The following is a 15225-nucleotide window of genomic DNA, read 5'->3' as shown; positions in this document are numbered from 1 at the left end:
ATCTCTCTCTCTGCCTCTGTCTCTCTCTCTGCCTCTGTGCCTCTGTATCTCTCTCTGCCTCTGTCTCTCTCTCTGCCTCTCTCTCTGCCTCTGTCTCTCTCTCTGCCTCTGCCTCTGTCTCTCTCTGCCCTCTCTGCCTCTCCTCTCCCTCTCTCTCTTCATCTCTCCCTCCTCCCTCCCTTTCTCTCACACTCCCTCCCCCTCACTTTCTCGTTTTCCCTCTCCCCCCCCTCTCCCTACCTCATGCTTTCTCCCCCCCCTCCTTCTCCCCTCCCCCTCCCCTCTCCCTCTCCCCCCCTCCCCCCTCCCTCTCCCTCTCCCTCTCCCTCTCCTCTCTCCCTCTCCCTCTCCCTCTCCCCCCTCTCCCTCTCCCCTCCCTCTCCCTCTCCCTGCCTTCAGAGAGGGAGCGAGTCGTTAATACCTTGTGTTGCAAAACCAAAATCCCGCTTCCCGGTGGAAACCTCTTGGGACTACAAGCGTTTGAAACTTGGGAGAGCCATTTTCGCTGGAGTTTCCACCCACACCAATGACTGGCCTGGAAGCGGCGGACGATGTGAATTCAATGCAGAATGAACGGGGTCCTCAGCGAGAGCCGGGGGCGTCGGAAAGCGACCGGGACCGAGACCGGGACCGCATCTCGGCGGCCATGGCTGATTTACAGAGGACAGGTAGGTGTCCAACATACACCTTCACCTCCCCATGCAACGCACCTGTGATTTGTCCCCCCCTCCCCCACACTAAAGCCACCTCCAGCCGCTCTACCGCTAACCCCACTTACACCAAAAAGAAATATAAACATTTTGAATGATTTCATTGTACTAGTCTTCTGGGAATGGACTCTCTCTCTCTCTGCAGCAACTAAACGCCCCGCTATCTCACGCTTCGATCTTCGGCGGAGTTTACTGAACAATTGTTTACAGAATCTCGTCCTTTCCACCGCCCTTTGCTGCTGTTGATAAAAACATATCTGCACAACCCGTAAAAATGACCGCTACACGGTGCAATATCCGCCGAATCTTACCGCGCGGGAATGATAGATGTTGCCTTGTGGCCGCGCTAGCAGTTATCCCATTCGCCCATTTTACCCAACACAAATGTTTTGCATTCTGTTCATCTATTTAATTTGTTTGTAAAATTCGTTTCGTACACTGTTTGTTACATTGCAAATCTTACTGACACGGCTCAGTGGCCTGGCCGCCAGTTTGACGTTTTAAAGCGATTGAAACGACATTTTCTATTCAAACTTGTGGAGGGTTTATTTTATAGATGAAAACAACCTTTCATAAAAGTTCAAAACTGAAGCAGAATCTTTAAAGGGATGGGCTAAGACTTGTTATGTGTGGATTTGAAATAAAGTCATATTTAAAATGAAATTGGTGACATCAGATTTTCCTTCATTCCTGAAAGAGATGAAGTGAGAATCTTAGAAAGAAAATATGAGCACACAGGGAAGGGAATGGAGAGAGGGGGCGAAGTGGAGAGGGGGCAATTTGAGAATGGCGGGCAGTTTCAGATTGAGGAGATACAGCGCGGAAACAGACCATTCGGCCCACCGAGTCCACACTAACTAGCGTTCACCCCGTGCACTAGCACCATCCTACACACTTGGGATAATTCACTTTTTTTGTTTAACCCAAGCCAATTAACCTACAAACCTTGTACCTTGTGGCCACCACTCCCAAAGAGTCCACCAGGGAATATACTGGAAGTTGAGGGGGTCGGGAGAGTCATAGAAACATAGCAACATAGAAATTAGGTGCAGGAGTAGGCCATTCGGCCCTTCGAGCCTGCACCGCCATTCAATATGATCATGGCTGATCATCCAACTCAGTATCCTGTACCTGCCTTCTCTCCATACCCTCTGATCCCTTTAGCCACAAGGGCCACATCTAACTCCCTCTTAAATATAGCCAATGAACTGTGGCCTCACCTACCTTCTGTGGCAGATAATTCCACAGATTCACCACTCTCTGTATAAAAAATGATTTTCTCATCTCGGCGGGTCCCAATGGCGGGACCCGGTGCTGGGGCGGCTGCCCGGAGCTGATGCTGTAGCGGGCCGTCTCGGAGCGGAGACGGCGTTCCGGCTTTCGGCGGCGGCGACATCACCACGGAGGTCCGCTGGATTGGAGAGCGGCATCTTCGGCCTGGATCAATCGCCTCAGCGCAGAGGGAGAACAAGGAGGGAAGAGACGGAGACGAAGACTTTGCCTCCATCACAGTGAGGATGTGCTTGGTGAACTCACTGTGGTGGATGTTTAATTTGTGTTTATTATATGTTTTGTTATTATTGATTCTGTGTATGACTGCAGGCAACATAATTTCGTTCAGACCATAAGGTCTGAATGACAATAAAGGATCTATCTATCTATCTATCTATCTATCTATCTATCTATCTATCTATCTATCTATCTATCTATCTATCTATCTATCTATCTATCTATCTATCTATCCATCCATCCATCCATCCATCCATCCATCCATCCATCCATCCATCCACCCACCCATCCATCCATCCATCCATCCATCCATCCATCTATCTATCTATCTATCTATCTATCTATCTATCTATCTTCCCACTTATCCTTAAACTGTGACCCCTAGTTCTGGACTTCCCCAACATCGGGAACAATCTTCCTGCATCTAGCCTGTCCAACCCCTTAAGCATTTTGTAAGTTTCTATAAGATCCCCCCTCAATCGTCTAAATTCTAGCGTGTACAAGCCTATCCAGTCTTTCTTCATATGAAAGTCCTGCCATCCCAGGAATCAGTCTGGTGAACCTTCTCTGCACTCCCTCTATGGCAAGATTGTCTTTCCTCAGATTAGTCATGTGCAAAGTCGCAATTATACACTCTTACACTCACTAAGAACCTTTGGGGTTTAAAAAAAAACATTTACCAAGCCATTTGAACCTACACTCTTTCGAGTGTGGGAGGAAACCGGAGCATCCGATGAAAACCCACGCAGGTCACGGGGAGAACGTACAAACTCCGTACAGACAGCACCCGTGGTCAGGATCGAACCCGGGTTTCTGGCGCTGGAAGGCAGCAACTCTATCCATAAATACATAAATACATAATTACATAGGCAATAAGCGCAGGAGTAGGCCATTCGGCCCTTCGAGCCAGCACCGCCATATACTGTGATCACGGCTGATCATCCACAATCTGTACCCCGTTCCTGCCTTCTCCCCATATCCCTTGATTCCGCCAGCCCTAATATCTAACGTAGACTAAACAAATGCTGGAGAAACTCAGCGGGTGAGGCAGCATCTATGGAGAGAAGGTATTCGCGACGTTTCGGGTGGAGACCCTTCTTCAGACTGAAACGTCGCTAATTCCTTCTCTCCACACCCGCCTCACCCGCTGAGTTACTCCATCATTTTTTGTCGACGTTCGATGTTTCCAGCATCTGCAGTTCTTTCTTGAACAGCTCTATCTAACTCGCTCTTGAATGCAACCAGTGAATCGGCCTCCACTGCCTTCTGAGGCAGGGAATTCCACAAATTCACGACTCTCTGGGTGTAAAGGTTTTTCCTCATCTCAGTTATAAATGGCCTACCCCTTATACTTCAACTGTGGCCTCTGGTTCTGGACTCCCCCAACATCGGAAACATGTTTCCTGCATCTAGCTTGTCCAATCCCTTAATAATTGTATATGTTTCTATAATATATCCTCTCATCCTTCTAAATTCCAGTGTATACAAGCCCAGTCTTTTATCATATGACAGTGCCGCCTTCGTGAACCTACGCTGCACTCCTTCAATGGAAAGAATGTCCTTCCTCAAATAGTCAGCTGTATGTTGTGAAATTCATGTTCCAATCAAATACTTATATTTGTTTTATCTGTCCGGAGTCAACGCTGGCGATTAGAAATGATAATTTCCCCCAAATTCCCAAACAATTTCAAAATGTAAAAAATATCAATAATCTTACATTATAACATATAACAATTACAGCACGGAAACAGGCCATCTCGGCCCTACAAGTCCGTGCCGAACAACTATTTTCCTCTTAGTCCCAGCTGCCTGCACTCATACCATAACCCTCCATTCCCTTCTCATCCATATGCCTATCCAATTTATTTTTAAATGATACCAACGAACCTGCCTCCACTACTTCCACTGGAAGCTCATTCCACACCGCTACCACTCTCTGAGTAAAGAATTATATTTAAAAATTCTTAACTACAGAGACCTTTAAAGACTTCTAAAGACGCTCCAGTCGCATCTCTGTTTGTTTGAATGAACCTATTTTAATTATTGGAGCCACAAGGAGATGCTGGATTCTTGAGTTCAAAAAAATGAAAGTTCAGACCTCAGACTGAAGGAGAGACTTGACCCGAAACTAAACACAAACTGCTGGAGTAACTCAGCCGGTCAGACAGCATCCCTGGAGAGAAAGAACAGGTGGCGTTTCGGTTCGAGACCCTTCATCAGACTTTGTGTCTATCTTCGGTGTAAACTATCATCTGCAGTTCCTTCTTACACGTGTTGTCGGTCATCGTCCCCCCCCCCCCCCCCCCCCCCCACACACGGAGCCCCACGGAGCACTTTGCTTTTTAGTTTAGTTTAGAGATACAGTGTGGAAACAGGCCCTTCGGCCCACCGAGCCCGGGCCGACCAGCGATCCCCGCATATTAACACTATACTACACACATGGGACAATTTTACAAGGCAATTCACCTCCCACTCTGTACACTGTGCCGGAGCACCCGGAGAAAACCCACACAGGTCACGGGGAGAACGTACAAACTCCGTACAGACAGCACCCCGCAGTTAGGATCGAACCCGGGTCTCTGGCGCTGTAAGGCAGCGACTCTACCGCTGCGCCGCCCTATTTCTGACTGATGTCCTAGATCCCGATACCCCCACCGCATTGAGGGAAGTGGATTCCTACTCTAGGAATATCCATCCCAGTTGCTGTGCTGACTAGCTGGGTTCCAGAGGAGATCGCTTCCCTAGCCGTTGACATGTCGTGTGGAGACTGGTGCAGGATACTGCTAGCCAAGGCAACCAGCCAGCGACTGAAAACGCCAGTAGACCGTACTCACCTTTTCAGACCTGCCCGCGGTCTCCCAGCCTATAAGATAGACAACGAAGAGAAAAATAGATCCCCTTACATCCAGCATCAAGAAGGATTCCGACTGTATATATTCTTGTTCTCCAGAGTTGCTGCCTGACCCGCTGAGTTACTCCAGCATTTTGTGTCTGTCTCCGATATAAACCAGCATCTGCAGTTTAGTTTAGAGATATAGCGCGCAAACAGGCACACCAGGTCCCCGCCGACCAGCGACCCCCGCACAATAACACAAGGGAGGATTTTACAATGTTACCCAAGCCAATTTACCTACAAACCTACTGTATACGTCTTTAGGATATGGGATATTTATTCACATGTGTATATATTTATGCAATGGTATATGGACTCTTGACTCTTGACTTGACTCTTGGATATTTATTCACGTGTGTATATATTTATGCAATGGTATATGGACACACTGATCTGTTCTGTATTCATGCCTACTATGTTCTGTTGTGCTGAAGCAAAGCAAGAATTTCATTGTCCTATACAGGGATACATGACAATGAAACTCTTTTGAATCTTGAGGAAATCGGAGCTCCCGGAGAAAACTCACGCGGGTCACGGGCAGAATGTACAAATTCTGTACAGACACAGCACCCGTAGTCAGGATCGAACCCGGGTCTCTGGCGCTGTAAAGCAGCAACTCCACCGCTGAGCCCAGTCCCTTCCTGCACATTTTGTCTCCCAGAGATGCTGCCTGTCCCGCTGAGTTACTCCAGCTTTATTGAGTGTACACCAGCATCTGCAGTTCCTTTCTCTATATATACCCAACCCAACGTACGGTTCCAGGTCTTGCCACAAGCTCCCCGCAGTCTCAGTGTCCTTGCACCGCTCTCATTTATTCGCTGCCCCCCAGTCTCTTCAGATCAATGTGCAGGAAGGAACTGCAGATACCGGTTTCTCACGAAGAGGGACAACAAAAAAAGCTGGAGTGACTCAGCGGGTCGGGCAGCATCTCTGGAGAAAAAGAAATACGTAACTTTTCAGGTCTGAAGAAGGGTCCCGATCCGAAATGTCACCTATTCCTTTTTCTCCGGAGATGCTGCCTGACTCGCTGCGTTACTCCAGCATTTTGTGTGTCTCTCTTCAGATTTAATGCAGCAGGGAGGCACCGTTGTAACCGGGCAGGCAGCGTAAGTGGGACAGGCCCGTAATTACGTGGCGCTGCGGTAGAGTTGTTGCCTGCAGCGCTCGCAGTCTCGGAGACCCTGTCCAAACGAAGTTTGTACGTTTTCCCCGTGTCTGCGTGGGTTTTCTCCGGGTGCTCCAGTTTCCTCTCAAACTCCAATGACGCACAGGTTTGTACGTTAATTGACTTGGTACAGTCGTGTGTGTCTCTCGTGTGTGTAGGATCGTGCTAATCCACAGGGATCGCTGGTCGGTGGACAATTCTTTCTTACAGTTTACTGTCTTTCACCTGCTGCATGCATAGAATTATGATGACTTAAACCACCTTATCTATTAAAAAAATATATAAAACAATTACCTGTACAATTAAAGTTGAAATTGTTAAAGTAGTCAACTTAAAACACTTCACTAAACTTAAAACACTAACAAGTTAACACTGTCCCACTTAGGAAACCTTGAGGTTTCCGTGAGGTTCCCGGAGGTTTTGGTCACTCCCCCTAATAGTCGAAGGTTTCTGCATAGTGGAGGCTTCTTCTATGTTCCTGCGATTATTTCAACAAAACCAAAACCGGCCCCGACTAAAAATAGGTTGCCGTTTGGTGGAAGCCAGTGGAGTGGGGTCGCTATTTACTTACAGGCAGTCGAAGGCCATCTCCTTCCTGACTGGCCATTTTGATTGGCTCATTGGAGTTTTCAGCAAAGATCCTGTAGGATCTTTAGTTTTCAGGACCTAGCGCTCCTCCGCTGTCCCTGGCCCCCACCTTCACGTGTGTTTGTGTTTGTGTGTGTGTGTGTGTGTGTGTGTGTGTGTGTGTGTGTGTGTGTGTGTGTGTGTGTGTGTGTGTGTGTGTTTGTGTGTTTGTGTGTGTGTGTGTGTGTGTGTGTGTGTGTTTGTGTGTGTGTGTGTGTGTGTGTGTGTGTGTGTGTGTGTGTGTGTGTGTGTGTGTGTGTGTGTGTGTGTGTTTGTGTGTGTGTGTGTGTGTGTGTGTGTGTGTGTGTGTTGTGTGTGTGTGTGTGTGTGTGTGTGTGTGTGTGTGTGTGTGTGTGTGTGTGTTTGTGTGTGTGTGTGTGTGTGTGTGTGTGTGTGTGTGTGTGTGTGTGTGTGTGTGTGTGTGTGTGTGTGTGTGTGTGTGTGTGTGTGTGTTGTTTGTGTGTTTGTGTGTGTGTGTGTGTGTGTGTGTGTTTGTGTGTGTGTGTGTGTGTGTGTGTGTGTGTGTGTGTGTGTGTGTGTGTGTGTGTGTGTGTGTGTGTGTGTGTGTGTGTGTGTGTGTGTATGTTTGTGTGTTGTGTGTGTTTTGTGTGTTGTGTGTGTTGTGTGTGTGTGTGTGTGTGTGTGTGTGTGTGTGTGTGTGTGTGTGTGTGTGTGTGTGTGTGTGTGTGTGTGTGTGTGTGTGTGTGTGTGTGTGTGTGTGTGTGTGTGTGTGTGTGTGTGTGTGTGTGTGTGTGTGTGTGTGTGTGTGTGTGTGTGTGTGTGTGGTCGGTAGCAAAGATCCTGGAGGATCTTTGGTCAGTAGATGCAGCTCACGCTTCGGTCGAGGCATTCCAGGCGAGTGACCAAAACCGCTGGCGACTCACGGAAACCTTGGGTGGGGCGCAAGGCCACCAGAGGTTTCCGTTCAGGTTTCCTAAGTGGGACAGGGGCATACTTACCAGTCAACCTCACAGGCTCTGCTCCACCAATGGTTTGGGCTGGAACACCCTCAACAAGCCTACACTCCAGCATAGCGCTGATTCCCGCCGCCACATCGCCGCCAACGTCCTCTCCCCCACTACGGTCAGTCTGAACAAGGGACCCCACCCCTATTCATGCCCTTCTGACATGCTGCCCGACTCGCTGAGTTACTTTGTGCCTTTTTTAGTAAAGCCGCATCTTCAGTCTACACACTTAATGGGGACTAACATTGGTGATTCCCAGCAAGTTCCTGTTCCTTATTCTCGTGTCATTGTTGGCTGTTCACATTGCCATATACGCCAGGGTGCAGTGACATTCCCAGTTTACTTTATTGTCATGTCACCTAGATACAGTGAAAAGCTTTTGTTGCGTGCTAACCAGTCAGCAGGAAGACAATACATGATTTTAATTGAGCTATTCACAGAGTACAATAGACAATAGACAATAGGTGCAGGAGTAGGCCATTTGGCCCTTCGAGCCAGCACCGCCATTCAATGTGATCATGGCTGATCATCCCCAATCAGTACCCCGTTCCTACCTTCTCCCCATTTCCCCTGACCGCTATTTTTAAGAGCCCTATCTAGCACTCTCTTGAAAGCATCCAGAGAACCTGCCTCACTGCCCTCTGAGGCAGAGAATTCCCCAGACTCACCACTCTCTGTGAGAAAAAGTGTTTCCTCATCTCCGTTCTAAATGGCTTACTCCTTATTCTTAGACTGTGGCCCCTGGTTCTGGACTCCCCCAACATCGGGAACATGTTTCCTGCCTCTAGCGTGTCCAAGCCCTTAACAATCTTATATGTTTCAATGAGATCCCCTCTCATCCTTCTAAACTCCAGAGTGTACAAGTCCAGCTGCTCCATTCTCTCAGCATATGACAGTCCCGCCAGCTCGGGAATTAACCTACACTGCACTCCCTCAATAGCAAGAATGTACAGATATATGATAACGGGGAATAACTTTGTTAGCAAGTAAAGTGTGATCAATGATAGTGTGAGGGTCTCCAACAAGGTAGATGGTAGCTTAGCACTGCACTCTAGTTGTGGTAGGATGATTCAGTTGCCTGATAACAGCTGGGAAGCAACTGTCCCTGAATCTGGAGCTGTGCGTTGTCACACCCCTATACCTTTTGTCCGATGGAAGAGTGGAGAAGAGGAAGTGGCTGGGGTGCGACTCGTCCTTGATGATGCTGCTTGCCTTGCCGAGGCAGCGTGTGGTGTAGATGGAGTCAATGGAAGGGAGGTTGGTTGGTGCGATGGTCTGGGCTGCGTCCACAATTCAATGTAATTTCTTGCGATCTTGGACGGAGCTGTTCCCAAAACCAAGCTGTGATGCATCCCGATAAAACGCTTTCCATGGTGCATCTGTAGAAGTTGGTGAGAGTTGGTGGGAGCCGAACTTCCGGAGCCGAACTTCCGGAGCCTTCTAAGGAAGTAGAGGCGCTGGTGTGCTTGTTTTGCTTGAAGCTCATGAATACAATAAGTACACCACTAAATACAAAGACAAATGCAAAACAGCGGATTGGTGCAAAGATTGTGGATTGTAGTACAAAAAATAAACTAAAGAGTAAATAACAGAATAAGCAAATGAGAAAGAGTTAAGAGCAAGAATATGCACCAGCATTTCCTGGCAGAGAATGTGAGAGAGCTGGATAGTTCAGGAATCCGATATCAGTGGTGACTGAGTTATTTTAAAATCTGGGTTAGACACAAAAGCTGGAGTAACTCAGTGGGACAGGCAGCCTCTCTGGAGAGAAGGAATAGGTGACGTTTCGGTTCAAGACCCTTCTGATGTCAGCGGAGAGGGAGACATAGATAAGGAAGTATAAGGTGTGAAAACAGGACAAAGAGGGTGAAGAATGAATGCATTTCGTTGTCTCTGTACTGTACACTGACAATGACAATTAAAATTTAATCTGAATCTGAATCTGAATCTGAATCAAGGAAAATGTAGCTGGGAGAAGGTAAGAACAAAGCAAACACAGATTAAATGTAGTCGGAGACAATGGGACTGGTCAGAGAACTGGGAAGGGGCAGGGATGGAGAGAGGGGGAAAGCAAAGATTACTCGGTTAGAAAATCTGGATTTCCAAGTTTTCAAGATCCTACTTCTTCCACCTGTACATAGAGCATATAACAGTACAGCACAGGAACGGGCCCTTCGGCCCACTAGATCTGTGCTGAACATAATGCCACGATAAACTAAGCTCATTTGTCTGCATGTGATCCATGTCCTTTGACTCACTGCATAGTGCATGTACCTATATAAAAGCCTTTTAAACACCATAGTCGTATCTGCCTCCACCACCCCACCTGGCAGACAGTCCCAGGTACCCACCACTCTCTGCAGAGAAAAGGGAAAGCAGGCATCCTTGTCGATATTTCCAGCCTTCCTGATGCAACACACTGACGATGGACTGGTTGGAAGGAGGCCAAGTTTGTTGTCATATGCACAGTACAGTGAAGTAGAGGTACCTGTACAATGAAAATCTTGCTTGTAGCAGCATCACAGGCGCATATACCCAGACAACACACGGACCATGTTGCACATAAATTATACAACACAGTAAGAAGAAAAGACTTGCAAAACCAAGATATTAGTGCAAAACAATATTGTGCTCAGTTCTGGGCACCATGTTACAGGAAAGATCTTGTCTCCAATGTAATTTCGTTGTCTCTGTACTGTACACTGACAATGACAATTAAAATTGAATCTGAATCTGAGTCAAGTTTGAAAGGTTGCAAAGGAGATTTGCAAAGATGTTGCCAGGGATCGAAGGTCTGAGCCATTGGAAAATGTTGAGCAAATTGGGACCCTACTCCCTGGAGCGCAGGAGAATGAGGGGTGATCTTATAGAGGTGTACAAAATCATGTGAGGAATAGATAGGGTTGATGCACAGAGTCTCTTACCCAGAGTGGGGAAATCGAGAACCGGAGGGCGTAGGTTTAAGGTGAAGGGGGAAAGAATTATTAGGAATCTGTGGGGTTAAACTTTTCACACAAAGGGTGGTGGGTGTATGGGACAAGCTGCCAGAGGAGGTAGTTGTGGCAGGGACAATCGCAACGTTTTAAGAAGCAATTAGAAACATAGAAACATAGAAAATAGGTGCAGGAGTAGGCCATGCGGCCCTTCGAGCCTGCACCGCCATTCAATATGATCATGGCTGATCATCCAACTCAGTATCCTGTACCTGCCTTTTCTCCATACCCCCTGATCCCTTTAGCCACAAGGGCCACATCTAACTCCCTCTTAAATATAGCCAATGAACGGGCCTCAACTACCTTCTGTGGCAGAGAATTCCACAGATTCACCACTCTCTGTGTGAAAAATGTTTTTTTCATCTCGGTCCTAAAAGATTTCCCCCTTATCCTTAAACTGTGACCCCTTGTGCTGGACTTCCCCAACATCGGGAACAGTCTTCCTGCATCTAGCCTGTCTAACCCCTTAAGAATTTTGTAAGTTTCTATAAGATCCCTCCTCAATCTTCTAAATTCTAGAAAGTACAAGCCGAGTCTTTCCAGTCTTTCTTCATATGAAAGTCCTGCCATCCCAGGAATCAGTCTGGTGAACCTTCTCTGTACTCCCTCTATGGCAAGAATGTCCTTCCTCAGATTAGGGGACCAAACCTGTACGCAATACTCCAGGTGTGGTTTCACCAAGACCCTGTACAACTGCAGTAGAACCTCCCTGCTCCTATACTCAAATCCTTTTGCTATGAATGCTAACTTACTATTCGCTTTCTTCACTGCCTGCTGCACCTGCATGCCTACTTTCAATGACTGGTGTACCATGACACCCAGGTCTCGTTGCATCTCCCCTTTTCCTAATCGCCACCATTCAGATAATAGTCTACTTTCCTGTTTTTGCCACCAAAGTGGATAACCTCACATTTATCCACATTATACTGCATCTGCCATGCATTTGCCCACTCACCCAGCCTATCCAAGTCACCTTGCAGTCTCCTAACATCCTCCTCACAGCTAACACTGCCCCCCAGCTTCGTGTCATCCGCAAACTTGGAGATGTTGCATTCAATTCCCTCATCCAGATTATTAATATATATTGTAAATAGCTGGGGTCCCAGAGCCTTGCAGTACCCCACTAGTCACTGCCTGCCATTGTGAAAAGGACCCATTTACTCCTACTCTTTCATTCCTGTCTGCCAGCCAGTTCTCTATCCACATCAATACTGAACCCCCAATGCCATGTGCTTTAAGTTTGTATACTAATCTCTTATGTGGGACCTTGTCGAAAGTCTTCTGAAAGTCCAGATATAACACATCCACTGGTTCTCCCTTATCCACTCTACTAGTTACATCCTCGAAAAATTCTATAAGATTCGTCAAACATGATTTACATTTCATAAATCCATGCTGACTTTGTCTAATGATTTCACCACTTTCCAAATGTGCTGCTATCCCACCTTTAATAACTGACTCTAGCAGTTTCCCCACCACCGATGTTAGACTAACTGGTCTGTAATTCCCCGTTTTGTCTCTCCCTCCCTTTTTAAAAAGTGGGGTTACGTTTGCTACCCGCCAATCTTCAGGAACTACTCCAGAATCTAAAGAGGTTTGAAAAATTATCACTAATGCATCCACTATTTCTGGGGTTGCTTCCTTAAGTACTCTGGGATGCAGCCTATCTGGCCCTGGGGATTTATCCGCCTTTAATCCATTCCAATTAGACAGGTATATGGAGAGGGTGGCATGGTAGCCTACCAGTAGAGTTGCTGCCTTACAGTGCTCGCAACGCTGTAGATCCGGGTTCAACCCCGACTACAGGTGCTGTCTGTACGGAGTTTGTACGTTCTCCCCGTGACCGTGTGAGTTTTCTCTGAGATCTTCAGTTTCCTCCCACACTCCAAAAACGTACAGTTTTGTAGGTAAAAAGGCTTGGTATTAGTGTAAATTGTCCCTAGTGTGTTAATGTGTGAGGATCGCTGGTCGGTGTGGACACAGTGGGCCTGTACTGTATCTCTAAACCAAACTTAAATAAAGACAGGTTTAGAGTGATATGGGCCAGGCACTGGCAAGTGGGACTAATGTGCATGGGACAGGTTGGCTGGTGTGGGCAAGTTGGGTCGAAAGGCCTGATTCCACACTGTATCACTCCATGTCCAGTTGACTGAGTCCATGAAAGCGCAAAAAGTGTTCTGTCAAGAACCTGATGGTTGCAGGAAAGTAGCTGTTCTTGAAGCTGGTTATGTCGGACTTCAGGCTTCTGAAAAAAGGGCATGGCCAGATTGTGGCATCCTTGAAAATAGATGCTATCTTCTTGAGGCAGCGCCTCATGTATGTGGTTTCAATGTTGCCAATGATGGACTGGGCCGTGTGCACAAACCTCTGCAACTTCTTGCATTTGAATTGCTGTTCCAATTCATGTTTAGTTTAGCGACACAGCATGGAAACAGATTCTTCGTTGCACCAAGTTCACGCTGACCGTCAACCTCCCGTTCACACCAGTTCTTTATTATTCCACTTTCGCATTCACTCCCTAACAATCAGGGGCAATTTTATGGTCACCAATGAACCTACAAAACCCGCACGCCTTTGGGATGTGGGAGGAAACCGGAGCACCCGGCGGACACCCACGTTCACAGGGAGAACGTGCAAACACCACACAGACAGGATCCGAGGTCAGGATTGAACCTCGACCCGCTGCGCCACTGTGCATGTTGCAACTAAACTGTGCAGCAGTAAGTCTGTAAGTGTATTTGGTAACATGCCAGATCTCTTTAAACGCCCAGGTAAATACCGGCATAGAAGCATAGAAACATAGAAAATAGGTGCAGGAGGAGGCCATTCGGCCCTTCGAGCCTGCACCGCCATTCATTGTGATCATGGCTGACTGGCACTTCTCCTTCGTGGTTATATTGTGATTCAGCAATCAGCCTGTGATGGACGGGGCTGTGTTCATCATTCTATGCAAGTTCAGGCAGACATGAGCAGAGCAGTTGCCCACACCAGGCTGAGATGCATTCTGCCTGAATACTTTACAGAGTGCATCTGTAGAAGTTCAAGAGAATCCTCGTGGACAGGCTGAATCTGCTCAGATGTCTAAGAGTTAATATTCTGATGTGCTTTCTTGATCACCGCATCAGTGTGACGGGACCAGGTTAGGTTGCTGGCCGTACAGATCCTAGGAACTTTAAGTTGTTGACTATCTTTGCAGCACCTCTTATGATGAGAACGTGTTCACTGCAACCTCTTTGCTACCTTAGTTGAACATCATCCACTTTCATAGTAGTGCTAGTATGGCTGATCTATCTCTCCCTCTCAACACCATTCTCCTGCCTTTATCCCCATAGCCCCTGACACCGTTAATAATCAAGACTGCTCCTAACACTGCCACTAAGATGTAAGGGACAGGCTCGGGCAAAGCTTGAGGGAAGGGGCGGGTAGTGTTACAAGGTGAATCTTTATTTGCTTGTTCAAAGAAGGAACAAAATGTCAAAAGTAAAAGCTGCATCTTTTATAGACAGTTAACAAATATATTATTTTTTTGACTACTGACACACTGATGTTTGCTAAAAATCCATGTTGATTTGTAAAAAAAACAGTGCATGCACTTTATTTTAACTTTCATTCTTTACAACATGTTTGTTTGCTAACATTGTTGGACGTGGCTACAATAGTGTTTCACCTGTGGCTAGTTAATGATTTCTACGGAACTATTGTGGACTGAACTGAAATCGGTTGAAGTAAAAGCCAGAAATAATAAATCTTATAATTAATGGGCAATTTATTGGAAGCTTTGCTGGTGAGGCTCGGTCTGATCGGGGAGATGCCATGTCTGCTGCTTGCTGCCCATCTATCTTTTTTCTTTATCCAAAAGGCCCTTTTGATTTATCTGTTCAATTACACACGGCATGTCACAAGTTGTCACGTTTTATTACGGAAGCAAAGCAAATCCTAACAGACGGAAACAAGCTAATCATTAATCTGGTTTCCAAAATGCCCGTCACAAGGTTGGGCCTCGTGTCAAACAATTGCAGTTATTTGGATTCTTACTGAGTACGTGAACATTTAAAGGGCCTGGTCGACACGGTGGCAACAACTATGCTCCAAACTACCCATTGGCCAAGATATTCCTGTCACCAACTTGTCCATTACTTGTGACACATGCACCATTGGGCTTTCTGTACAGCAGGCAGTGAAGAAAGCTAATAGCAATGTTGGCCTTCATTGTTAGAGGATTTGAGTTTAGGAGCAAGGAGGTCCTACTGCAGTTGTACAGGTTGTCCTGGTGAGACCACACCTGGAGTATTGTGTGCAGTTTTGGTCTCCTAATTTGCCGAAGGACATTATTGCTATTGAGGGAGTGCAGCGTAGGTTCACC

General features: G+C 46.8%; 1 protein-coding gene across 1 annotated transcript in view; it reads left to right on the top strand.

Annotated features, from left to right (window-relative positions):
* Positions 1-380: 380 nt before the first annotated feature.
* socs2 (suppressor of cytokine signaling 2) overlaps positions 381-15225 on the top strand; it is a 41221-nt gene continuing 26376 nt past the window's right edge. Inside the window, exon 1 of the mRNA XM_055652800.1 lies at positions 381-668. Within this exon, the coding sequence (XP_055508775.1) occupies positions 527-668 (142 nt within the window). The 5' untranslated portion in view covers positions 381-526. The remainder of the gene's footprint in view (positions 669-15225) is intronic.

This window comes from Leucoraja erinacea, chromosome 22 (genome assembly GCF_028641065.1).
Source record: "Leucoraja erinacea ecotype New England chromosome 22, Leri_hhj_1, whole genome shotgun sequence".
Lineage (NCBI taxonomy): Eukaryota > Metazoa > Chordata > Chondrichthyes > Rajiformes > Rajidae > Leucoraja > Leucoraja erinaceus.
Note: the sequence above shows the minus strand (reverse complement) of the source record. Positions and strands in the feature narration are given on the sequence as shown.